The sequence below is a fragment of the Notolepis coatsorum genome (assembly GCF_963971535.1).
Source record: "Notolepis coatsorum genome assembly, chromosome: 4".
In the NCBI taxonomy this organism is placed as follows: Eukaryota; Metazoa; Chordata; class Actinopteri; order Aulopiformes; family Paralepididae; genus Notolepis; species Notolepis coatsorum.
The window spans coordinates 183,761,640-183,789,113 of record NC_140168.1 but is presented as its reverse complement, the minus strand read 5'-3'; the positions used below and the strand labels follow the sequence as shown (position 1 = coordinate 183,789,113).

The following is a 27,474-nucleotide window of genomic DNA, read 5'->3' as shown; positions in this document are numbered from 1 at the left end:
AGACAAACTCTAACCTTAACCAGCTCCGAAACAGCGCCTAAACTTAACCCTTCTAACCTTAACCAACTCCGAAACAATGCCTAACCTTAACCAACTCCGAAACAATGCTTAAAGTTAACATGCCTAAACTTAACCGGCAAAAGAATGCATGTAAAAAAAAAAAAAAAAAAAAAAATTGAAGGTCACCAACGGACCGCATGATCCACAGCAAGGCGGCGCTACCAGTTGAGCTAGTTGTCGATGTTAAAAGAGGGGGGATTACTGCTACATAATGCTGCCGCGACAGAGCTCCGCTCCCCAAACGCCGCTTGCCGCTCTACTAATGATAGTGAGTAGCCTGTGGAGGAATTTTGTTTGCTTTTTTATGCACCTTATTTTTGTCAGTTCAGTTCAGTTTGTCAGTGAATTCAGAAGTGTTGAATAAATGGAGACTTTTCAAAGATATAGAATAGAATAGAAATGTATTATCCTGAGGGAAATTTGACACTGCAAATCACTCAACATTAAACATTTAGACAGAACAAGTCACGAATAAGAATAACAAAACAAATGGCCTAAGAATAGAATAAAATGAAATGGAATAAAAGATTCCACAGTAAATAAATACAGTAAAAATATACTGAAGTCTACAGTAGGTGTAATATTGCACAGTGCTGTTTAAAAAGTAAGAGTCCAGGAAGATGGTAACTGTCACTCTGTGCTCAGTGATGCAGTGAGGCACAGTGATTTGAATTTAATTGAAAATCTTTATTTATCCCCGAGGGGAGATTAAGATGTCCTTTACAGCATAAGCAGCGTAACAGCAATTTAAAAATGCATTGTATAGTCTGATGGCTGTCGGAATGAAGGACTTCCTGTGCCGTTCAGTGCTGCATTTAGGTAGTGTGAGCCTATAACATGCTCCTCCTGTCAGCCAAGTCTGTGTATAGTGGGTGGGAGGGTTTTCCCTGATGGCCTGGAGCTTAGCAAGGTTCCTCCTCTCCACCACCCTCGCTAGAGTCCAGCTCCACCCCAACCACGCTACTGGCCTTCCTGACCATCTTATCCAGCCTGTTTGTGTCCCCTGCTCTCAGTCCGCTGCCCCAGCAGGTCTGTTATATATATCCGTTCAGTCTGTTTTTGTATAAGTGAATGTTCTTAAGAGAGAGAGAAATTAGATTTTTCAATTCAGCCTCTCTGCTGTTTAGTTCAGCACCGTGGGCAGCGCCAAGCAAGCCACAGCGCCGCTGTCCCAGCTGAAACGTATAAAAGGGAACCTGTGTTGAAAAACCATTGCGCCCCCCCCCCCCCCCCCCCCCCCGAGAACATTTCATGCCCCCCAACTAATTTGTTGCCTGGTCTGGCATTACAGTAGTCAAGTCGGCTTGAGATAAAAGCATGGATCAGTTTTTCAGCGTCTTTTTGATTTATAAACGGCCGTACCGTAGCTATGTTTCTAAGGTGGAAAAATTATGTTTTTGTCACCTTGTTGATGTGTGATTTAAAGCTTAGGTCTGAGTCTATTATAACACCAAGACTTGTAACTTCGGGTTTGATCCAAGGAGTAAATTGCCCCATATTGCTCTGTAACATTTCTCTTTTTGTTATAGGACCGACTAGTAGGATTTCAGTTTTGCCCTCAATTTTAGGAAGTTGTTCGACATCCATTTGTTTATTGCTAAGAGACAGGCGGAAATGGAGTTTATAGCTGTGTGATCATTTGGTTCAGCGGAGATGTACAATTGTGTGTCATCTGCGTAACTATGGAAACATACATTGTGCTTTCTAATGATGTCTCAGAGTGGCAGCATGTATAGTGAGAATAATAATGGTCCAAGGCAGCTCCCCTGTGGAACTCCAAAGTAGGTGTCATGTTTCTAAGAAGAATGATCTCCAAGCCTGACGTAATATTTTCTCCCTTTGATATATGTTCTGAACCAGTTTAATACATAGTCAGAAAGATGGATTGGACAAGAGGCATCGAGTGCTGATATTCAGTATAACAGCACTGGGACTTTTAACTATATGTATCACTCCGCCACGCAGGTGTTCTATTAATACCAGTTAATTACGGTCTAAGTTCAAGAGCACAGTTGTGGAACTATTTGTTGGCGGAGCAAAATAAATTATTAATGATTATTACCATTTATAAATGGTGATTGTGATTATCTGTGATTATCTTCAACCGAATCACAGCCGTGCTGATATTCAGTATACAGTAACAGCACTCCGTCTCGTGTGATATTGCTTAATTACAGTATAATCGGTTAACACATCCAGCGCCAAAAACGCTGTCCAGCATTATTGGCCGTCATGCGTCGTCTGCCAGGATCGCTGTACAGCGTTTTTTTAGATCAATATTTCATTTTTTCACCATGGCATTCATAATTCATATACCCACCCCCGGTCCTGCAGCTGGACCTTAGATGTGACTGCAACGACGGCTCAATACCGCCGCCTGGTGGATGGTCGGGCGAGTTACACTCGCAAACAGGATGTGCCATCAGTGCATCGATGAAAATCATCCGTCAGTCACATCTCGTTACGGGACTCCCGACAGACACTATGTACATAATGGATCGCTTTCTAAACTTAATAATCGATATGATTTCGGCGTTTATTGCACCATACAAACCGGAAATGGACCTAGGCGATCGGCGTCGTATAATTGGGATCTTTCACAATCTTTCATCTCATTGGCCCACGGTAAGAGGAATATAACGTTATTTTCAACCCGATTGTGCATTTCCTTGTGCATTTCCTTGTTTGCAAACCATCTGATCAATATATCCACCCAACCTACATAAAGCAGTTACTGATGATCGGGGAATTATAAACGACCCCCCCCCCCCTTTCCTCCGCGCATGATGAGGCATAATGTATACCGATCATATACATTTGAGTTTTTTGGTGTAGTGTGTATGGGGGGGAAACGGCAATCGATAATCTATATAATGCGTTTGGGCCTATAACTAGCGTTTTTGGAATTACAGCAGAAAAGATTAAAAACATACTTATATTCTAGAAGGTATTAACACAACAATGTATGAATGAAAAAGTATAACGTTCCCACATCCTGAACGATAATCGATGTTGAATGGGCCATAGTAATGTCAATGTAGCAATAACATTTAAAAAGTTATAGCCCTGCAAAGAAGGTAAACATCTCCATAGGCTTACAGCGCTGGCAGAGAGGGGCATTAGATGGGCATAACCCCCGACGGGCAATGTGTTAATGTACCAGCCCTTGTGAGAGGAGGAGAGGGCACAAGTAAATCAATTATTTTCAGCGCGGTGTTAGGGAAGGCGAGGAGGAGAGTGTGTTTGGGAGCTGGACAAAGTGAAGGAAGGTCCGAAACGGAATATCCTAAATGATAGAAACAAGTATGGAGGTGGTGTCTGCATGTACATACATAAGGACACCAAATTCATTAACCGTACTGACCTATATCATAAGGAAATTGAAACTGTATGGGTGGAAATTCTATTTGAAAGGGCTAAATCTGTTCTAGTCGGCACAATTTACAGACCGCCAGAACAAAATGGCTTTTATGATACTCTGGATGTGTGCTTAGCTGGAACTGAGGATGCAGAAAATATTCTTATTGGGGATTGGAACACGGATATGCAACGAAAAGATGCACCCGTCTTCAAATCCTTCGGTAGGTTTCGTGATCTGCACGGCATCAGCCAGCTAATCACCCAACCCACACGAGTATGTGAATCAACACAGACTGCCATTGATCTCATTCTGACCTCTGACAATTCCAGGATCTCCAATAAAGGGGTTATAGTATGCGGGTTAAGCGATCATTATATGATATTCTGTACCTGCAAAAAGCTAAAACAAAAGGCCGGCTGTCACAAAACAGTCACATCTAGAGACCTCAAAACCTACTCTAACGAGGCCTTTAACCTAGAACTGGAGAGTCTGGACTGGTCAGAAGAACTCAGTGGTACACTGGTTGAAGAAACATGGCTTGGATTCAAAACCAAATTCACATCAATACTAAACGACATGGCCCCCCTAAGAACCACCAGGGTAAATAATCGCGCTGAGCCATGGATGCACTCCGAAATATTGACCACTATGAAAACCAGAGACAAAAGATGCTCTGAGTTTCATAAAAGTCAGTCAAAGCTTACCAAAAGCTCGAGCAGTGAACTCCAAGCCCACGTGACTGAACTCAAACTGCAAAGAAACAGACTAAGAAATGACGTAAACTCCATGATCAAAACTGCTAAAAAGAATTTCATCAATGAAAAAACAGAGGAAAACAAAAATAAACCCTGTGAACTTTGGAAATTACTCAATAATCAACTAGGCTGCAGTAAAAAAGTAAAACCAGATTTTCAAATATAAACATAAAGACATAACACGCTCATCACAGACAAGCTGGATGTGGCCAATTACTTAAACATTTTCTTCACAAACATAGCCACAACACTGGTAAATAAACCACCCTCCCACTGAGGGCATTTTGGGGTAGAACACATCCTAGCCTACTACAATAACCTAGGGGTCCGTAAAGACGATTTCAAACTAGAAATGGTAACAACAGCTGAGGTACTCAAAAAACTGAGTGCCCTCCAACCAAACAAGGCCACTGGCCATGACAACATCCCCTCCAACTCAGGCTGCGGTTACATTAAAGGCAAAACGATTTAGTTTCATTTCACTTTTCAGAATGTTGTGTATTGGCAGGCAAGTTAGACGTCATTCGTCTCCTGTATGCGTGGGCTCACGCTGTCTATACAGTGCGATAAAAAGGACATAATAAAAATACTATCAAGTAAATAACCAGTGTAAAGATATATCTCTTATATATCTCTGTCACATTTAACCGTGGAAAGAGAGAGTGGGCGCGCTCTGATGGACGACATTGAACAAGTGTTCTTTTCTTTTTCAACAAGGTATTTCTTTTTTTGAGCAAATTAATTTTGTTGATGCACGAGCTAAGCGCCTTTGTATTGTAAGTAACCGTTGCAACTGTGTTCATTCAATAAATATAGTTCTCACAGCGTGAGAGGGACGAGGAGTTGTGATGATGAGCCCGAGATAATAAACGCCCGTTTATAAAGAACCAACCTGTCTATCGGTCTATAGCAGGGGTAGGCAACCCTAGGCACGTGTGCCTGCATAGGCACGCAGGGGCATTTTCATAGGCACAGTGGGCACCATTAAACTTTTTTTTTTTTTTATAAATATTATAGTGAAATATTTTGCACTGTTGTCGCATTTATCTTGTTGAAATCCTCCCACAGGTTCTTTTTACTACCACATATTTAATTGAGACCCTTTATTTGTTTATTATTTCAATTTAGCTGGAAATACATTGCTACATCATTCAGTAACATTTGCAGAGCCTTATAACAAAAACATTATTACGGTCACCATTGTGACCAGTGGGATTAATCAACAAATTTTATTATTTATTTTTCTATTTCATTGAACATTGCACATGTTAAAAGCAATTTTTTTTACTCAAAATGAGTATTACCAAGTCAACTTGTGTTCTTAAAACAATGACAATAAACATAGTTTTATTAGGTTGAAATAATGTGGTTGTGTACTTATTTTTCTGTTAACTTATTATGGATTGAAAACCTTAATGCACAGTAACTGAACTCAATATTTTTAAGTTCTGGTAACTTATTATTATTTATTTTTTTACAGTGTAGTCTTGCGATCAATCACAACTTATTTACACGATATACCTCACATTCACCCTCCATTCACATCCTGGTGTTCTCCATTAGGCCTGTAGGTGGAGCTATGACAGCACACGTACAGTACACACACCGATGGTGTGTGATGTGTCCAAAAATGAATGGGCAAATGTGAGTGAAATGGTCACACTGTATGCAGCCGTTTGTCTGCATTGCATTCCCCCCCCCCCCCCCCCCCCCCCCCAACTCAGATTTAGGGTTGATACAACCATCATAATAATAGTTAATAATAACAACAACAATAATGATGTAATAATGTAAAAATTATCATTAAAAAGACCTGATTATGAGAAGAAAAAAAATTACGATGCACTCCATGTCAAAAAGGTTGCCGACCCCTGGGCCCCGTTCCCCGTACCTGGCTAACTGAGTTAGCCGGATAATTTCCAGCATAGCCTGACTTAAGCCAGACCTTTCCATTCCCCAACGCTCGATTGTCAAAATCAATGACAACAGATCAAAAAGTTTGAGCCTGGTCGGGAGCAGGGTTAAGTTCAGTTAGCTGGATGAACCATGGCCACGCCCCCCCCGCAAAGAAATGCCAGCTCGCTTCCTGAAATATTTCTCACAGTCTAGATCCCATTATACCATTCTGAATTATGTTTTTGTGCTTCGTTTTCCTAGAGGGGGCTTTTGAAATGTATAATAATAGAACTAAATGCTGATAATAAATCATATTGAGCCTATAGATTTACTTTGTCCTAAATAAAATAATGCACGTCATATACGGCGCTCGGAGTCGCGATACACACTGCATGTGGTTATTTTAATAACGGCGCATTGCAAATGTGAATCCTGCAGGGATATTTTTAATGAATGAAACCTATCGGCCGTTTGGCTCTGATTAGTTTCATATATTCTCCGCTGTAGATTTGCTTAACGGAGCGCCCGGATTGTGTTTCATTCAAGCATAAAATTGAAGTGTCTATGCGTGGATTGTGGTTTTTGTGTGATATTGTAACTGGGATTAAAATGTCTGATGAGATGCGCTGTTTGACGGATTTGAGAAATTGAATGAGCCGTTGACGTCACATTAATGCATTTGAGAATAAAGAGATAAAACTTCATTCAAAAGAAAAATATTCGAAACACGGGTTTCTTGTCCATTGATGGATACACAATGAATATATCCCGTCTGTCACAGTGGTGCAACGGCTAGTGCTCAAGCCTGTCAACCGGGCTACCCGAGTTCGAAACCCCGCGTTTCCAATATAATTTTTTTGGAATATAATATTAATGATTATACGCAAAAGTAGCCTAGTTTTAAGTTAAAATATTATAAATCTACATGCATTGAGGATGTCATTCTTTATATAGCTCTCAACGTGCACGAAATTGATGTATTTACATTGCAAAAAGAAGAAAAAGACTAAAAGGAGGGGGATTCGAACGCGGGTCGTCTGCGTGAAAGGCAAAAGGACAAACCGTCACACCACAGTGCAGATAAGTAAAACATCCACCATACATCAATCAATGGATAAGAGAGCCGTATCCTTATTCTGAAACAGTTGAACTAATTATTTTCGCTAGCAAGATCTCATTTGATATTCAATCCATAAACCTACTGCCAGCAGGAACGTTTAAAGAAATATAATCTGATTGATTGGGGTAATGAGGGATTTAAAATTAGCCTATAGATTATGCATTTAACTTGTCGCGAGGCTATTGAGCCGCCTGCAATCTGTTAATAAAGTTTTAAAACAATCAATCAATCAATGCCGTTAGAAGATCAGGATTTCTGCTATCGACACCTGCTGTCTTTTCAACTGAAGCGGCCGCGCGCAATTATCCAGAGTCTCAAGTCTGGTTCGAGTTAACGAGACTGAATCCACCTTCGAGGAACAGGAAAATCCCGGCTTCAAACATCGGGTTAATTGAATCTGGATAATGGGACTCTTGATCGACTTAGTTGAACCAGGTACAGGGAATAGGGCCCTGGTCTATAGCCTACATTACGCTTGTGAGCGAGCGTCTGAAGGCTCAGGCTGCATTTCTCGCCGAACATATAAATTACAGAATTAAAGCGCTATTTGTTGGTTCAAATGCCATCTGACTCGACAAAATCCGTTCATCGGTTCTCGAGTTACATGCAGATATGTCAGACAAGCGTCTTTTTACGCACGCTCGTCAGATTATCACCCCGGACTCCCTGATATTAAGTCATCATAATCAGACTTTATAGAGTGAAATAGGACATCATGAACAATGTAAGAGAGCACAATAACACTCCAATCAAATAATACTAGTCGCTCTTATGTATCTATAGGCAATAACAAATAAATGAAGTCATTTACATTTTACATTTACATTTAGTCATTTAGCTGACGCTTTTATCCAAAGCGACTTACAAGTTCTGTACGACAAGCCATCAGGAAGGGCACAACTCTATCAGCTGAGTAACAATGTTCATCAAAGTGTTGAGTGCTACAGTGTAGGTTAGTTTATTAGGACAAGTGCATGACAGTATGGTTAGTTAGGGTTAGGGTTTTTTTTTTTTTTTTTTTTATTCAGATAATGGTTGAAGAAGTGCGTCTTTAGTCGACGGCGAAAGATTGGACGTGTTTCGGCTGTCCTAACTGGGGTGGGTAGTTCATTCCACCATTGTGGGGCAAGGACTGAGAATAGGCGACTTCTCTTTGATGACCCTCCCGGAGCTTGGATAGGAGTAGGTCTGAGACGGCCAGAAGATGCAGAGCGTAGGGGTCTTGAGGGTGTGTAGTTAGAGACCATTGACCGGAGGTAGGCGGGAGCAGTTCCCTTTGCCGCACGGTATGCTAGGTCGAGGGCCTTGAAGCGGATTCGTGCAGCAATGGGGAGCCAGTGCAGGTCCCTAAGAAGTGGGGTGACATGGGCCGACTTCGGTAGGTTTGAGATCAGGCGGGCCGCTGCGTTCTGAATGAGTTGAAGAGGCTTAGTGGCAGTGGCCGGGAGGCCAGCGAGCAGTGCGTTGCAGTAGTCGAGGCGGGAGATGACTGTTGATTGGACGAGGAGTTGGGTGGCTTCTTTTGTCAGGAAGGGGCGGATCCTTCTGACGTTGCTCAGGAGGAATCGGCAGGTTCTGGTTGTCGCTGCGATGTGAGCAGAGAAGTTCAACTGGTCGTCGAGGACAACACCAAGGTTCTTGGCGGTCGGGGACGCGGTCACAGCTGCATTCTCGACTGTGATGGAAAGGTCGGTCAGGGGGGAGGATTTGGCCGGCAGGTGGAGCAATTCTGTTTTGCTTAGGTTCAGTTTGAGGTGGTTGGTCGTCATCCAGGCGGAGATGTCGGACAGACAGGCCGAGATCCGCTCAGAGACGTGGATATCTGAGGGAGGGAAGGAGAGGAAGAGTTGAGTATCGTCGGCATAACAGTGGTAGGAGAAGCCATGAGACGTGATAATGTTACCCAGTGATTTAGTGTAGAGGGAGAAGAGAAGGGGTCCTAAAACCGAGCCCTGGGGGACACCCGTCCGCAGGGGGCGGGTGGCCGACAGGGTCCCTCTCCATGACACTTGGTAGGAGCGGTCATTGAGGTATGATGACAACCATGTCAGCGCAGAGCCAGCCACTCCCATTCCTGCGAGGGCCGCGAGGAGGATCTGGTGGTTGACTGTGTCGAAGGCTGCAGATAGATCTAGGAGAATCAGGACAGAGGAGAGGCCTTTCGCTTTTGCTAAGTGAAGTGCCTCTGTGACCGCAATGAGGGCTGTCTCTGTGGAGTGACCAGTCCTGAAGCCTGACTGATTAGGGTCTAGGAGGTCATTCTGTAAGAGATAAGCAGTAAGTTGGTTGGATACAGCACGTTCAAGTGTTTTAGAAAGGAAGGAGAGAAGAGAGACAGGACGGTAGTTGCCTATGACGGTAGGGTTCAGGGATGGTTTTTTTATGAGGGGCATGACTCTGGCTTGTTTTAGGGAGGTGGGGACCACCCCCGAGTTGAGTGAGGAGTTGATGGTTGCAGTTAGGAATGGGAGGATGTCTGGTGCTATGGTCTGGAGGAGTGGGGAAGGTAGCCGGTCCAGCTGGCATGTAGTCGGACGGTTCGACGTTACCAGTGTCAGGGTCTCGGCTTCTGTAATGGGAGAGAAAGATGACAGAGTGAAGGATGAGGTTCTCGATTCAGCATTTGGAATGGGTGGGGGTTGGGAGAAGGAGCTGCGGATGTTCTCCACTTTTTCCTCAAAGAAGATCGCAAAGTCTTCGGCAGAGAAAGATGAGGGAGGGGGGGGTGGGGGGGGAGTGAGGAGGGAGGACATGGTAGCATGCAGTTTGCGAAGATTCTTGGCAGAGGCCTCGATCCTATGGTGAAAGAAAGAAGCTTTGGCATTAGTAATGGTTTTGGAGAATGTTAACAAGAGGTTGTGATATGTGTCGATGTCAGCAGTGAGGCGTGACTTTCTATACTTCCTTTCAGCTGCTCTCAGGACCTGTCTTTGTTCTCTCACTGGATCTGTCAGCCATGGACTGGGTGGGGAACGGCGGGCAGGTTTCTCAACGAGGGGACAGAGCTTGTCGAAGGAGGTTGCAAGGGCTGAGAGGAGGGTGGAGGTTGCCATCTCTGTGGAGAGAGCAGAGAAGGTGTCACTCAAAGGTAGAGTGGATAGTATGTCAGAGGAGAGGGTGGAGGGGGATAGGGAGGGCAGGTTGCGTCTGAGTGAGACGGTTTGAGTTGGGGTGAAGACCTTTCGGTTAAGCATGAGAGTTAGTGAGAAGGATATGAAGGAATGGTCAGATACATGTAGGGGAGTTACCGTGGTGTTAATGATACTGGAGTTATGGGAAAATATGAGATCCAAGGAGTTGCCTGCTTTGTGGGTGGGAGGCATGGCAGTGGGAGTCAGGTCAAATGATTGTAGGAGGGAGACTACTATGACTGACTGAGATGAGTCAGGCAGGTTGAAGTCGCCCAATAGAAGGAGAGGGGTACCATCTTCCGGTAAGGAGCTTAGAAGCATGTCCAGCTCATCTGTGAAGTGATCAAGCGGACCTGGAGGGCGGTAGAGTGTAACAATGGTGAGATTGAAAGGATTAGAGACAGATACTGCATGATATTCAAAAGAGGAGAGTGACAGTGCTGGGAGGGGTGTTAAGTTTGTAGTCCATGAAGGAGATGTCATGAGGCCAGTGCCTCCACCCCGCCTGGAAGGTCGAGGTGTGTGAGTGAAGTTATAGTTTGTAGATAATGCTGCAGGTGTTGATGAGTTATTGGGGGTTATCCAGGTCTCAGTTAGAGCCAGGAGCTGCAGATTTTGACTATGGGCGTAGGCAGTAATGAAGTCAGCTTTCTTGACTGCTGATTGACAATTCCATAGGCCTCCCTGTACTGTGACAGGTGTATTAGTGGCTGTAGGAGGGTAGGATAGATTAGCCGGGTTGCTAGCAAACTGCCGTGGGTGGGTTGAATCTGTTCTGGGGGAGCAGATTGTGGATATGAGACACATTGTGGTGTCAAGAGTGGCAAGTCATGTCTCTGACCAGACCAGGAAATTATTATGTAGCCTGGGAGTCAAATAAATTATATATATATATATATATATATACACATATACACACACACGCATATATACATACATATGACATACCCGTCCGTTCGAGGGAATGCTTTGATAACGAAAATTAAGCTTATATAATAATAATAATAATAATAATAATAATAATAATAATAATAATAATAATAATAATAGAAGTATTGTAATAATAATTTAAAAGAGAATAGGCTATCTTCAGTCAGCCTTAATTTAGGCTTTGGTCCTAGAGCTGCATTTAAAGAGGAAAAATCAAGCATAGTCTATATTAATAAGAGAACAATTTATTTATTTTTATTCTTGTTTATTTACTCTTTTCCACCTCCACCCCCCCCCCCCCCCCCGCTGGTAGTATACAAAAAAAAGGAGGCAAATCTTTCCTGTGACAAAATGGCATACAATGTAATCAAAAAAGTCAACCAAAGAACTAGATTCTTGTACCGGATCTCCTCTCTGGTAAACAAGAATACCCTGAAGACTCTGGCAGGAGCACTCATTCAGGGGTACTACTCATGGTACCAAAGCACCTCAAAGGCGCTAAAAACAAAATTACAAACATCTCAAAACAAACTGGTCAGACTACTGCTTGGCCTTACTCCAAGAACCCACCTCACCTCGTGGCTTAGAGTAGACGACAGAGTACAGCAACTTGCAATGGGCGTGGTCTACAAGATACACTACATGACTAAGGTACATGTCAAAATACTTCCCAAAGGTCAGTGAATACCACGACCACAACACCAGAGGGAGCTCCACAAATCATGTTAAACCCAGATTCGGCTCAAACAAGGGACTAAACACGTTTCGCAATTATGCCACATCTATGTGGAATGCCCTACCAAAAGCTGTAAAGGAATGTGAATCACTACCCACTTTCAAAACCACTCTCAAAGAGCATCTACGGGAGACTGCAATTCAAAACTGGACCCTGTAAATTAGTCAGGGGGCCAATCCTGAAAAGTGCTTCCGTTAACACTTTTGCTGCCATGTTTGGGTAGAAGCTATCAACATATTTTTTTGGTAAGAGGGGACCTATGTAAGATGTTCTAGGGTGGTTGACAAGTTTGAAAAATTATTTTGTGACTTTTAGAGGACATTTCAGGCAAATTTGTCAGATTGCCTGCTCGAAATGACATGCCCACAATAAATATAGAATATCTCCCCAATCACAAGGGCCATATAGACAATCCTGGCATCAAAAGAAAGGTGACAGCAGTGGGATGGCTGCAGAAGTGTCAGAATGTAAATGGATGTTACTGTGTCAGAGAAAATAGAGCTAGACCATTGAAAAAAAGTCCAAAATTCAATTTCCGCCTAAAAGAAAACATGTTTTTAGAGTGAATATCAGCTTGGAAACATGAGATAGTAGCCCAAATAATTTAGGAATCATGACTCCAATGTATGCTAGGTACTTTTGCCAAGTTAGAGCACAGTAATTTGATACAGTGCAATACTACACAGGTTATGTCCAAGCGGAAATCTATATGATTCTCGAAGTGACCTTTCATGCTTTTTGACTTTTTTTTTCTTGATCCACCTTTTCTCCTTCTTTTTTCAGTTTTTCTCCCATCCCAATTTAGTCGTGCCAATTCCCCCCTCCCCTGTCTTGATCGTTGCTTGCATGTGCCCCCCACTGGTCGGTCGTAGGGAGGGTTGAAAAATCTATCACATGTCCCCTCCGATACATGCAGAGTCAGCCAGCCACTTTTTTTCACCTGCCAGCGCGGACTCTCATTAGCGAGGTGTAACGTGTGGGAGGCTCACACTACCCTCGACATCTCCTGTCCTTGCTGTGCAGGCGCCCTGACCGACCTGTAGGAGTCGCTGTTTACAACGACCAGATTACCACCCATCGACTCCCCTCCCACTGACTCTGCCAATTGAGTCAGTATGACGGCCGGACCAAGCCGGAGGCAACGCTGACAGCCGGATTCGATACCGGTGTCTCACACGTTGGTGACGAGCGCTTAGACCGCTGCGCCACCAGGCCGCCCCGCTTTTTGACTTTTTAATGTTGTATTTTGACAATACACTTGGATACCATGAAAAGACTAAATATTTGTGTGGATTACTGAGGATCATCTTCCCAGTAATAATATAACCATTGTATGTATACAAAAAAATTACATTAAACATAAATAAAAACTAAAACAATCAAATGTATCCAGTGTTAGGGTCGGAAGGAACCAGAGCAACTCAGGGGTTAGGCATGTTCAAGCCAACAGGTGTGTTTATTTGGAAGAGGGAGGGACATTTCTGGGACGTGTATGGTGCAACTGGAATTCTGGATATGAAATGTGTCCCTGACCATGTGTATGAGTGCAAAGCGTGTGTAGTGCATATTGTGTGCAGAATGGGAATGTTGGAAGTGTTGTTAGTGTGCGTGTAGGCTATGGCGTGAGACAAGGTGTAGTCAAGGCAGCATGGGGCACTAGAATCCTGGTGTCTATGAGGATGAGGACAGGCCCAGGAATCCAATGGGGCACAGGAGACACTTGAGGAGAAAAGAGACACAAGGTCAGAATGGCACAACAACTGGATGCATAGCAAGGTAATAAACTTGGTAAGTCTAGAATCTCAGGTACATACCGTTAGGACCTAGAAGGCTCTTCAGACTCAAGGTTTGCTGGTTACAGACGGCGATCTGTACGCCCCTGTACCCTCAGTGCACGTGCTGATGTGGAGGGAGGGCTGAGCATCGCACACTGATTTTTTCTGGCGGCCGCACCACAACATCCAGATCAAGATCGGTTTCTTCACCGTTAGTCTCTTGAATGACATTGGGGTTCATGCACCACGCTGCATGAGCACATCCACACGCCCCACTGCAATACAGTCCTCTTCTGCAACAGAGACACTGCCTGGTACTGCACTGACTTCCACTTTCCTTGCATCCACACACTGTCAGCTGTACGCATGTGGATTGTATAGGTTCCTTGGTAAGAAGCATGGGGACCAGCATACCATTCATCATCTGCCAACCACAATTGGTGAGGGCAGTTGTGGATGTGTCACTAGTGACTGTTTCCAAACCCTCGTTTGGTAGTGGGCCCTCTTGAGGTGCATTGACAATGCATCTTCTGTTGGTAGTAATGTATCAACATTGGCTTTAAGTTTTCGAAAGAGAGTGCAGCAAACTTCTTGTATCGAGGGACTTAAGGTCATAGAGCTTACATACGAACTGTTCTGCCAAGGATAGGGAAGTGGTACTTCATCCTCACCAAAGTTGTGGAGAAGATGCGGGTACTGCTGGAACACTTTCCATGCTGTCCTTTTTCCAATTCTGGTGAACTAGCTCGTAGTATCACATCCAGTGATGGCATGAAATGCCAACAGACCATCGAGCATCTCATTTGGTAGTGTGATTTGATGGACTTTGATGTAGCGTGGTTTGTTAGCTGTTCCTGCTTTCATCCAAACTTCTTGGCTTAGTTTGTTTGCAAATAAAAGTAGTAGCAGCAACACATCTGTGTCTCGGCACTGAATGATGAGCCTCTGAAACCCTTTCGTTGTTGCATCAGCTGCATGTAGTAGTATGTGTGTATCCGTTTCTTCATGTGTAGCTTGTAGGGGAATACATCAATCCCAGCTGCTGACGTGACTTTTTCAGGATCCTCAAACCCTCCACTGGTAACAATTCCCTCATCATAAAGCTGCACATGATCCTCAAGTTCAGTTGATAGGAAACGGGTAAGGTTGGCTTTGTTTTCATCCATTTCAATGAAGCTATTCCAGTTAGCAGGTAGCTTTACATCTCTACTCACAATTGTGCGAACCTTTCGCTGAGTAGTGCTGTGTTTTGTTCTTGTTAAACTCTTGATAGAGTTTTTTTTGGTACAGATCAAACACTATATCCACTCTGGTGACGTTCCCATGTAGATTAGATGCCACTCTGTGTGTGAACACATCTGCATATTCCCCAAAGGTTGATGCATTTTGAGGTTTTCCCATGGCTCTTACTAAGGCTATTCCATCAATGATGGTGCATGTTCTCATAACAGATGGACTGAGCTCTGTTTCCTTTGCACCAGCTTGTAGTATGGTGGCTAAGTCAGCTTTGTTTGTAGGCCTGAGCACTGAATCTGTTGTGGCAAGTGACAGCGGGACTGCACACAGTTCTTTTTGGAGAATCTCATCCATGTTGACCTCTCTGCCACTCTCCATGGATACAATGATGCGGCAAAAAAACAAGGCACCTTGTTGAAGCTGTGTTTGGTCTCCTTGGCTACAAAATCACCATCTAGGAAGCCCTGGTAGACCTCTGGTGCTGTCTGTGCCTGCTGTTCCATGTCTGCTATGAACACAGCACCCCATCTTGTGTAATGGGTGTGATCATACGCAGCAAACCAAGGCATCATGCTCTTGAAGGCTGACATGTACAGGTTCCAATCACCACATCTCAGTGCCCGGGTGAACGCAAGGAGAATAGACACAAGGTCCATGTACTGTCTCCAGAAGGTAAAGGTTGGCTTGTCTTCATTGGCCTTGTCAAACTGTACAAGGAGATCTTGAATCTCCCCAACTTTCAGCACAAGTTCCTCATAGCATGCTGAAGCTGCTTCCATTTCTCCACTTCCTACCACCCATTAGTTTGAAGTGTATAACTCTTCTGCTTCACTGACATTGCTGCTGTTTTTTTGCTGTATCAACCCACAGCACCCCATGTGGTAGGCTATGATATTGTTTTACCATTGGTTGATTTTTTTTAATCAATAGTTAAGATCATACTTTCACATGAGATATATTAAGGGATAATATTACAAAATTGTTAGAAATTACAGAGCAAATTGTCACTAATTTGGCAGCATTGTGAAAAAATTTCCGATTTTACCACTTACAATGATAGAATGATTAAATGACCAAAAAAAATCATTTTCAAAGATGTCAACATAGCTAGGCCATATGTCAAGGGGTTAAACATGAATACTGGATAGGTTGACAGCTTCTACCCAAAAGCGATTACTTAAGTTGCAATATCAGTGTTGGCCCCCTGACTAAATGTCCAAACCCAACCCCCTCCAATGTACATCCCCCCCCCAACCTGCCTGCGTCTATTCGAATACCAACAGTTTTGTGCGTTTTGCGAATCTGATGGCCACTGACGTTTCTGGTCATGTGACATGTGCGCCCAATCGCGTGACGCGCCCATTTCCGCCCCGACCAGCAGCAAACTACCTAACGCCTAGTTTATCACTGGTTACGCTTAGGCGACTCTTTCGAAGTTGGTTAAGGTTAGAGTTTGGAATCAGGGCTGGCGTTCTATCGCCATGCTCTAAGACAAACTCTAACCGTAACCAACTTCGAAAGAGTGCCTAAGCTTAACCGGCGAAAGAACTTGCCGTCACACGATTGGTGCACAAACATGTCACAAGACCAGAAACGTCAGTGGCCAATCAGATTTGCAAAACGCACAAAACGGTTGGTATTCGAATATAGGCAACCTGCCTACCCAACCCACCCAATCAATTTCAATCAGGTAATTGCTCAAATAAGACTGTGAGGGAGATGGGAGGCTGAGGAAGGGCTTTACCAGGGACAAAAGGAGAAGGATTACAGGGGCAGATGTGCTCCGATCGACGAAGCAGACAACAGGTGAACTACCTTAGTCACATCACAAGATACAGTACCTCGCTCTGTGTGTGTGTGTTCTGAGTGTCTGTTCTCTGATATTTCAGCAAACACCCCCGATGTTGTTGTTGATGAGAATAACAGAGAGGTTCTCATTCTAGAAGTTGGCTGTACGTTTGACCACAGTCTAGATGAAGCCTTAACAACCAAAATGTTGAAGTATCAACTGTTAGCGCATACCATATCACAACTGGGCTACAACTGTACACTTTTCGTTTTCATATTTGGAAGCCTGGGTCATGTTCATAAGTTTGGTGTTAGAGGCCTTCAGATGGCCGGTCTTCCGAAGGGAAGAGCCAAACAGTTAGCAAGATATTGCTCAGTGTCAGCTATTATTGGCAGCCGCGCAATTTAGAGAATATGCTGCTATCTGTACCCATGAGCTGTATACTACTTGTCTGGTTTATCATCCTATGTGTGTGTAACTTTGATTGCCATTGCCAATTTGGGCATGAATGTAACAGAACATTGCCCACAATGTGCAACTTCACTGATAATATTTGTGTCCTTTAGACATTTATTTATTGTGGACTAAAGCTGGGCGATAAAACGATAACGATAATTATCGCGATATATTTTAATAATCGATATCGACTGATAAAAGAAAATATATCAATCATGTTTTTTTTTTGTGACCTGCAACAGGGCCGTTTTAAAACCAGAGACAGTGGACAGACTTGTCTTTCTTGCAACTCAAAGTAATGGCTTTGCTTGTCCAAGTGACAATACTGACCAAATTGAGATTTATTTTTCTCTTATCCATTTTGTTTGCTTTCTAATTTTAAATACAGTTTGAAACCATCTGTCTAGTCTCCAGTCGCGAGTCACGGTGCACATGTGCATGTGTCCACCAAAAAAGCACCAAAAGATAGAAAAGAAACTAGCAGAGCCAGACCTATTCAACTGCCCTGGAGCCACAGCCAGCAGCCTTTCAAACCAGCTTTCAAACCAGCTGCAGCCTGAGAACTGGAGTGCGAGGGTCTGTAACACTAAAGATGGCAGCAACGACAAAAAATTGCTGCAAAATAAACATACAAATTCAATTAAAAATAATATATTTAATTATTTTTTTATTTTTTTTAATACTTAACAATATCGATATCGAGTGATATGATAACATTATCATATCGTTATCGTGATATCATTGTTGGCCATATCGCCCAGCCCTAGTAGGTAGTAATATAGGCAAGGAAGATTATTTAGTGGAAGAGTGCATGACAGTAGAAGACAGTGAGAAGTATTTTCTTCTTCTTTCATTTCAGATAATCGATTGAAGGATCTTCCATTAAGCCCCCTGTTTTGAATTCTGTTTTTAGGGTAGATTTCCGGCCCCTTCAGCTGGACTTCCAGCTGGTGTTGAATGCTGCGAAGTCGTAGGCAGTAAAGTCAAGTGCCCTCGTCGGGCCCCGGAGAGAGAGAGAGGACGCTGCGCCAAACGGTTTGGACAGACGGGGGACAGTCCCTCTCATTATCTCCACCCGGCCAGGGAGTCTGGACAGCTTCTTACATTCACAACCCTCCTGTTGTTTACAAGCCAGGCACGGCATGCTCTCCTGAGTGTTATCGTACGCCTCTCTCCCTCTCCTTCTCCTTCTCTCTCTCTGGTCAGATAGCACTGGTAAGGCTGCTAGGTTACAGCGCGTGCCCCCGGGGACAGGCTGGAAGAGCGGACGCCGTTAGGTCGGCTGGGGGTGCGGCTGAGGTAAAATATCAGGGAGGATGTAAACAGAAGTGGCTAAAGATAAACGAAATAAAACCCCAAATGAACGGCGAAAACAACAGCTCAGCCACAGCCGTAGGCACTACATCTAGTTGATTTGACTTGAAATGATTATGCTAATCGTAATTAACCCTTTCATCACAACCACACTACAGAAGGTTAACCCTTTCACTACCTAGTGGGGTAGTGAAAGGTTAACCTTCTGTAGTGTGGTAGTGAAAGGGTTAAAACCAGTGCGTGATGGATGACAAACGCCCATCGAGGAGCTCTGCTAATGCGATGACCCTGGGATGTGTCTAGAGACCTGGTTCGTCGGTGCCCATCTCGTTCCATTTGTCGGTGAGCTCCTTCTGCTCCACTGCAGACCTCTGTGTGGAGAAGACAGACATGTAGAACGTCAACAAGCTGCGGTTAAACACGTGATCCGCCGAGACGGGACCAACGATCCATTACTGGTACAGTACATGCAAAACACATCGCTGACGACCATGATGCTCTCTCTACATGCAACTAAAAGGGTAAGGTGTTCACCACTTCATGACATGAATTTATATGGCCGATACCGATACATAGAGGCCGGGGCAGCCAATGGCCAATATAATATATATTTTTGGATAGAAATGTGATGGTTTGGTTAAAACCATTATGCACACTACAAAAAAGATCATTAGGATTATCAATAAAGTAGGATATCTGGAACACACAAACACACTGTTTTTAAAATCACATGCCATGAAACTCAGGGACCTGGCTGAATTTAAGACTGCACAAATCATGTTTAGAGCACGAAACAATTCACTCCCGGGTAACATCCAAAACATATTCTGTGATAGAGAGGGGGGTTATAATTTAAGAGGAGAGTCTAACTTCAAGAAACAGGCTGTTCATTCAACAATGAAGAGTATGTGTATTTCAGTTTGTGGAGTGAATCTGTGGAATGGGTTGAGTCTGGAATTAAAACAAAGCACAAATATAAATTACTTTAAAAAAAACATATAAAAGGATTATATCTCAGAGGTATATGGATTAGGAGACGTTGTGTTGACCACTTGTGCCCTGGCGTCCCTGTCCAGGGGCCAGTACTCTGCGGGATTATCATTAGTATTATTACTAGTGCTGTCAATTAATCTCACAATTTTCTGTAATTAATCTAGATTAATCTTGATAAAAAAATCGCATTTTTCTATTTAAGACCGAAGCTTGTAACAGATATTTACTTGAGTAAAATCATGGAATTAATGTAAAATCAACACAAAGAAAGTATATTTAGATTCAAAGACTATTTTTTTCTTTTTCTTTTGTATTCTCTTTTTTCTCCCTCCTTTTTCAGTTTTTCTCCCATCCCAATGTTAGTCGTTATGCCAATTCCCAATCCCCTTCCTGGTCGTTGCGCACTCTACCCCCTACCGTCGGTCTGGGAAGGCGGAGACTATCACATGCTTCCTCCGACACATGTGTAGCCAGCCCACCGCTTCTTTTCACCTGGCAGCGCGGACTCTCACTGAGGGAGTGTAACGTGTGGAAGGTCACACTACCTCCCCCAGATCCTTCCCTCGCTGTGCCGGCGCCCTGACCGAACTGTAGGAGTCGCTGTTTACAACGACCAGGACCCACCCCACCGGCTTTCCCACCCGCTGACACTGCCAATTGTGTCAGTATGGATGGTCTACCAAGCCGGAGGTACCGCAGCTGGATTCGATCCCACTGTCTCTGCGGTGGTAGACATACGCTTAGTCCGCTGCGCTACCTGGCTGCCCCAGATTCAAAGACTATTTTAATAGCTTTCTCCGAATACATTTTCTCTCCTGTGAAATACAAATGTTCAACAAAACCATCAACATTGACTCAGCTAGACCGCTTTCTTATATCCGCGGCACTAACAGAAATAAAAACAACCCAGGCCTATGTTAAAGTGCAGATTAGCTTAGGACGATAATGTCTTGTATGAACTACCAGTAATATAAATCATATTAACAACAAAAATGTGTTCCATAGGGGCGGCTGGGTGGCGCAGCGGACATTGCGCTCGTCACTAACGCAAGAGACACCGGGTTCGACTCCGGCTGTCGGCGTTGCCTGCGGCTTGGGCCAGTCGTCATACTAACTCAATTGGCAGAGTTAGCGGGTGGAAGTCGATGGGTGGTAATCTGGACGTTGTGGACAGCGACTCCTACAGGTCGGTTGGGGACGCCTGCACAGCAGAGACAGGAAATGGCGGGGGTAGTGTGAGCCTCCCACACGTTACACCTCGCCAATGAGAGTCCGCGCTGGCAGGTGAAAAGATGTGACAGGCTGCCTCCTCGTGTATCGGAGGGGACACGTGATGCAAGGCTTCTATCCTCCCTACAACCGGCCAGTGGGGGGCATATGCGAGCAACGTTCAAGACAGGGGAGGGGAGAATTGGCACAGCGGGTAAATGGGATGCGTGAATACTTTCGACAACAAATGTTTGTTTCCGCATTCGAGTTTTGCGCTCTGATTGGCCAGGTCATGTGCCATGTGCGCCAATCGTGGGACAGCAAGTTCTGCGCCTATTTCCGGGTCTAACAGCCTGCAAACTACCTGCCGTTCTATCGCCATGCTCTAAGACAAACTCCAACCTTAACCAACTTCGAAAGAGTGCCTAAGCTTAACCGTCGGAATCAGGGCAGGCGTTCTATCGTAAGACAAACTCTAACCATAACCAACTTCGAAAGAGCGCCTAAGCTTAACCAGTGTAGAAACTTGCGGTCCCACGATTGGGCGTACATGTCACATGACCAGAAATGACCTGGCCAATCAGAGACGCGGAAACAAACATTTATTCTAAAGTATTCAGGCAAATGGGATAGGAGAAAAAGTGGATACAAAAAATGTGTTCCATCTTCATGTCAGATGATTTTCAAAAAGGTGCATGAGTCAATGCAAAAAAAGAACAAGCAAATATACTGCTGAAAGTTCAGAAGGTTGAACATTTTTCACTCCATAGATTAATCTAGATTAATTTTTTTTAACGCTTTAAATAATTTAAATTAATCACCAGAGTTAAAGCATTAATTTTGACAGCCCTAATTATTACTGATATTTTCTTTTCATAATATTTTCTTTTCATAGTGTGTAAATTTGGGTTGTATGAAAATGAGCTAATATGAGTTGCATAAGATAATAGAGTGTTAAGGGGGTAGGAATACATAAGTTTACACTTCATCCTACTCCTTTTCGAACATTTCTGTTTTGCTTTTTTGTTTATTACTTTATTGTTTTATTAATTTATTTTGAGCCCTATTTAGCCCGTTTGCAGGTAACCTAACATTGAGGTATCAACGGACTCCTTGTGATCTATAGTTCCATACGATACCAGAATTTTCCGCTCTAGCATTAACACATTGAGTGCCAACGACGAGATTAGTCGTGCTAACTCGCCATGCGTTGAGTGCCAATGGCGAGTTTTCTCGTCGTTTAAATCGTTATTTCTTTTATTAGCGATATCCATTCATTTTTCATCCATCCAGCCTGACGTTATCATTGTGAATGGGTCTGAGCTCGAAAAGGGCAAATACCGCCGCCTATCGTCTCCCGGATGGTAATGCACATCATTGGATTGGATTGGGTGGGCATGTGCATCAGAAAAAAAGTCCGGTCCGGGGTTTTCCATTCTCTGGCAAGCAGTAGCTGTTACCACATTCACTGGGGAGGCTCGGAGCAGCATCGATTATGTGTTTTGGTGCTATAATGTTGGATCAATAAACGCAATCAGTATTTGGAATGGCGATCAGGAATTGGATTAATCTTTTTGCAGAACATCTGATGTGAGGTAAGGACTCTATTTTACCAGTATTGGGTTAATCAGATGTTTTTTTCTCAGCCTGTCTGTGTGTGTGTGTGTGTGTATGACGTTAGCGCTGACCAGGTCATGGATAATAGATTTTTCAGCCCGCTTCTCTAGCGTGTATAAGTACACATATACTATCGATAATCTAGCGTTTATTTGAAAACTATTCATAAATCAGCCGGAAAATGACAACGTGTTTTGTGTATTCCACTAAAGAGCTATTATCGCGGAATTTCTCTGGAATTACCAGAACTCTCCAAAACTATACTCGTATTCAAAACGGTATAAAGCGGAAATGTACCAATGAAAAAACAATCCGTTTCGTACATGTTGACTGCAAGCAAGTCATTGATAAGCGAGGAGTGTTTTAGACCCATAGCCATAATTTAAGATATAGTTTAAGCCTTTGCAAATTTCCCCGACCTCCCATTGACTTCAGTGCTGGCACTCTAGCCCATATATGGTCAAAGGGGCGTGGCACTCAATGTGTTAAGATTAGCATTAAAATAGAGCCTGCTAGAGCCTGCGAAAGATGGTAATGTCGGCTGGCCGGTATAGGAAATTCGTTATCGGTCGATACCGATATTTTAAAAAGCAGCCAATATAAGCCTGATACCGGTATATGGGTTGGCCGCTAGTCTAGGGCTAACAGCTCCGTTAGCCCGATGTTAAAAAAGATCAGCGTGTGGTCATGGGGTGCTGCAGGCTGCAGGGAGCACTTTATTTACAGGTACATTAATACATACATTTGTGTTGTGGGTACTTAAAAAATACACATATACAGGTATATTTAATATATATAGAAGGGACTCAGTTATTTTTACTTTGTATTTTTTATTTCGGTATTTTAAGTGTCAATAATAGTAAAGTATGTTTGGCATTGTGCTGTGTGTATGTACATGTTGTGTTGCATTTCTACATGTATGTATTTTGAAATCTTGCACTGTTTATGCTGTGTGTCCTGTGCATGTTGTGTGGCATTTTATGTGTATGTATATTTTGAACTCTTGCACTGTTTGTATTTCATGTTGTTTGTATAGACTACAGATGGAAATGAGCTTCTGCTAAATCTGGTGCAAACATGTTTTCATGTGACAATGATTAATGTAAATGCATAGTCTATAAATACATTTAAAACATTTTTTTAAATACTTGTGCAGAAAGTGCTATTGTGAATGTGCTCTGCACGGCTTGAAGCCGTATTTAGGTACCTTGCGAGCCAGCGGGACCCCCAGCTCAGTGCACATGCTATTCAGGCTCTTGAGGATACGCTTCTCCCAGCTGGCCTGGAAAGGGAAGACACACACACAGACAAAGCTTCAGATACCGTCTATACAAAAAGCTTAACACAGGGACGACAACATCTCTGAATGTCAACAGACCGAGAGGACATGAGGCACGGAGGCAGAATGACATCTAAGAAGGGAGATCCCCCCCTTGAACGGCCCTTCTAAGATTTCTCCCCTCCACATTGCCTGTGGTGCTTTTTTCCTATTGCTAGGTTTTTAGTGAGTTTTTCCTTACCTTCGCGTGGGGTATGTCTGGGAGTGTTGAATTAATTTCTTCATTTTATATTTTATTTTGGACTTCATGGTGTTTTTGTTTTGTTCTTCATTTATTGTGATGTTTCTTCTCGACTTGTATAAAGAAGACGTGTCCGGCCCATGGGGACATTAACGTGTGTTGTCGGGCCTTACAAATAAATTTGATTTGATTTGATTTGACAGAGAGAGAGAGGTTGACTGAGGCAGGGAGAGACAGACTGACCTGGGCGTTGCGCATGTAGGCCAGCGGCTCTTTGAGATGCTCAGGGGGGACATCGGGGTGATGAGGACGTGGCTGGCTAGAGGAGTGGAGGGAGGAGACGAGGGGAGGGGAGACAACAAAGTCCATACAGTAAAAAAAACACTGCGTATTTACTCAGACAGTGATCTTCCAGGACCACTACACATCACACTGACTGTATGTCATCATGTATTGTCATCATCATACAGCACAAGTACAGTACAACGAAAGGAAGTTTGGCATCCGACCAGAGTGCAAATGTAACAGTAAAGTGCAATAGTAATATACAATGTACAGGTGATTAAACTGGATAAAGAAATGTATATTAGTACTACTGAGTGTAGTGCTAATCAGATGTATGTACATAATAGTATTAATATGTGACACACGTATAAAGACACTATGGTAGTAGGTCATACTGGCCAGCAGTGTAACTAGTAAGAGTAGGTCAGGGATATGTACAGATATAGATATAGTATCTACATATACTGCATGTAAAAAGGATTATATGCAGGTATGTACAGACAGATGTGGATAGATATATTATATACGGTGAGAATAAAGACACATCACAGAAGACAAAGACTGCATAAAACTGCCAGGTTTTGTTTTATAACTGGGTTATCAAACCAGAAGGAGGCAGAAAAGGGATGTATAGAAATGTCCTAAACCAAATACAAATCGTTTTTCTTTTACTGCAAGTCAACCTTAATAGACAAGTCATCATCACTAAACTATATTCTCCACCTGTCTCCTGTCCGTCGTCCCTCACTGTACGCAAGACAAACTTAATGGCTCAAGGTCTGTGTGTTACATGACATTCATCCCTACTGTATATATAAACATACCACCTCTATGAGGAAGCACAGGGATAACTCAAGCCAAGAGGGGGAAGCCATAAATCACCGTTATAACACCACCAGGGTATCTGCAGGTTTCAACAAGTTCAATCTAAGACCTTTTTAATACCACTTAGAGCAAGATTGTACACCAATTTCACACCCCTACTAGCAAAAAAAACTATAAAACACAGGCAATTTAAATTCTCACGCATTCCATACAAGCTCTATTATTATTCTACATTTATCTTCGGGATTGCAGCACCCAGTGTCAACTATTGTGAGCGCGGTCTAACTTGACTTTTATGGTCATAGAAAACGCCATGGTTACTTCAGATGGCTTGAAGCCATTACCAAAGGTCAGGTACCAAAAGCCTTTGAAATATTGTCACGTATCTGGGCGGCTACGTGGCGCAGTGGGCAAGGCGCTCGCAACGAATGCTGGAGACTAGGCTCGAACAGGATGCCTCCTGTTCGAGCCCCGCTCTCCACATTGCTTTCAGTTTAGCTGGTCGTCCACAGTAATACACATTGGCCGTATTACGGGGAGGGAAACTGAAGGGTGGGGATTGGGCCTTGTGGACAGCGACTCCTACAGGTCGGTTGGTGCGCCTGCGCAGTAGAATCAAGAAGCGACGGGGGCGGGGCCCCTCCAAAGCCCAGACCCCCAACGCTGAAAGATCGAGCCGCGCAGGTGAAAAGATGCAACGGCTGTTACCTCGAGTATCGGAGGGGACTCGTGCTATGTATGACTTAGTCCACATTGTAGCCGGCTTGTGGGAGGCAAGAAACAACGTTCAAAGACAGGGGAGGGTTGAATTGGACGATATGAAAATTGGGATGGGAGAAAAAATTGAAAAATGGGAGAAAAAGTGGATAAAAAAAAAGAAATATTGTCACGTATCTCTGGATCAGGCAGGCGTCCTGCTAGGTAATATCCTCTGTGAACCTCGACTTCGGTGTTGACTATAGCAATAACAGATAAGAGGAATCAGATCACTTTTGACAAGCAACCGCAAAAGAAAGGAGAAAACATGTCAATAAATTCATAATATGAACAGACTATGAGACACAGGCCCCTAATCTGATGGAGACAAACATGTGTAATACATAACAAAACTGTTGAAATAGCATCAACCAACTGATATTGAATTAGGAGCAGTGGTGGCCTGGAGTTTAGAGAAGTGGGCTGGTGATGACCGGAAGGTTGTTGGTTCAAAACCCTTGTGTCGGATAGGTGGAGTTAATGAGTGGCAATATTCCCTTTTATGAGGCAATGACATGCAATACACACAAGGAATGAAAGGTTAAAAATCACTTACACATGCATTTCTCTATAAACTGCATTTTGCAGCTTTCTTTCCCAACCTGTAATAAAATACATAATCATTAGAAGCAGCATCATCAGAAAGCAGAAGCAGCAGCAGCATCATCATCATCATCATCATCATCATCCAAACTACGGTGGACTAGTTTCGTTTAATTCTACAAGAATAATAACTTCATTTAACTTAACAACCGATTCGCTACATTTCACATAAACACACTGAACGTCCTTACCCGATGTTTTAAGAAAATTGCGAACATCTTCTTTGAGAGATTCCAATTTTATCTCGGGTTGGTGCAAACACTCCTAAACAACACAACAAGCCAAGTTATTATTCGTTGTAATTCAACCAAACCTCGTACGTTTACACAGTATCTGCTGTTAACTGTTAGAAGGCTAATTTAGGCCAATAGACCACCGCAACACTTCCGGTATTTTGAGCACATGGGAGAGAGCGGGGGGGGGGGCGTGACAAGGCTCTAATCAACATTCATTCGGTAGCCCACCCCCCCCCTTCCTCCAAACCCTCCATGTAACGCGGAAGTGCAGTGGTCTATCTGTCGAAAATGACAGCTGTTGTCGGGACGACATTTGTGGACGGACCGACCTGCTCCTATGCCTGGCTCTGCAGAGCTAACCTCACTCACTTTGGCCTGCCTCTCTATCTGAGAGTGTAAATGTGATCCTTTCAGTCGCTGGACAATATGAGCGATTGTCAGTGATAGCTCCGTTCCCTCGTCCATCGTTTTTCAAAGCTCGTTTCGTAAGACTACAACCAGTCGATTTGATTTTCTGCAGCCATCGAGCAGCATCCGACAGCAGCCCCTGCAGTGGTTACTTAGCAACTGGTGGGAGTGGGCATTTAAAGGAAACATGGACACACGACAATAGTTCCTAGCTCAGAGTAGGGCTACCTACCTAGAGTTTATTTAGGCTCAAGACGAGTAACTGTAAATGTATCTCATATAATCTATGATGAATGAATGAATGAAAACTTTATTTAACAGATTGCAGAATGGTACAATACAGTACGGCTCAATACACACAATTGTTAAGGGGATGCAGACCAGAGAAAGACGTTTGTCTTGTTTACATCAGGGTCCCCCATTTTCATTTCATATTGACATTTATGACATACTCAACATACAT

The 27,474-nt window shown here is 43.4% G+C and overlaps 1 protein-coding gene across 1 annotated transcript in view; it reads right to left on the bottom strand.

The window, feature by feature from the left end:
* Nucleotides 1-27,099, bottom strand: part of tbc1d19 (TBC1 domain family, member 19) — a gene marked incomplete at its 3' end in the record, with an annotated part of 94,080 nt that extends 66,981 nt beyond the window's left edge. Inside the window, 6 exon segments of the mRNA XM_084312183.1 lie at nt 18,867-18,930; nt 23,586-23,660; nt 24,142-24,217; nt 26,321-26,366; nt 26,559-26,631; nt 26,973-27,099. Of these exon segments, the coding sequence (XP_084168309.1) occupies nt 18,867-18,930; nt 23,586-23,660; nt 24,142-24,217; nt 26,321-26,366; nt 26,559-26,631; nt 26,973-27,068 (430 nt within the window). The 5' untranslated portion in view covers nt 27,069-27,099.
* Between the last annotated feature and the right edge of the window lie 375 nt (nt 27,100-27,474).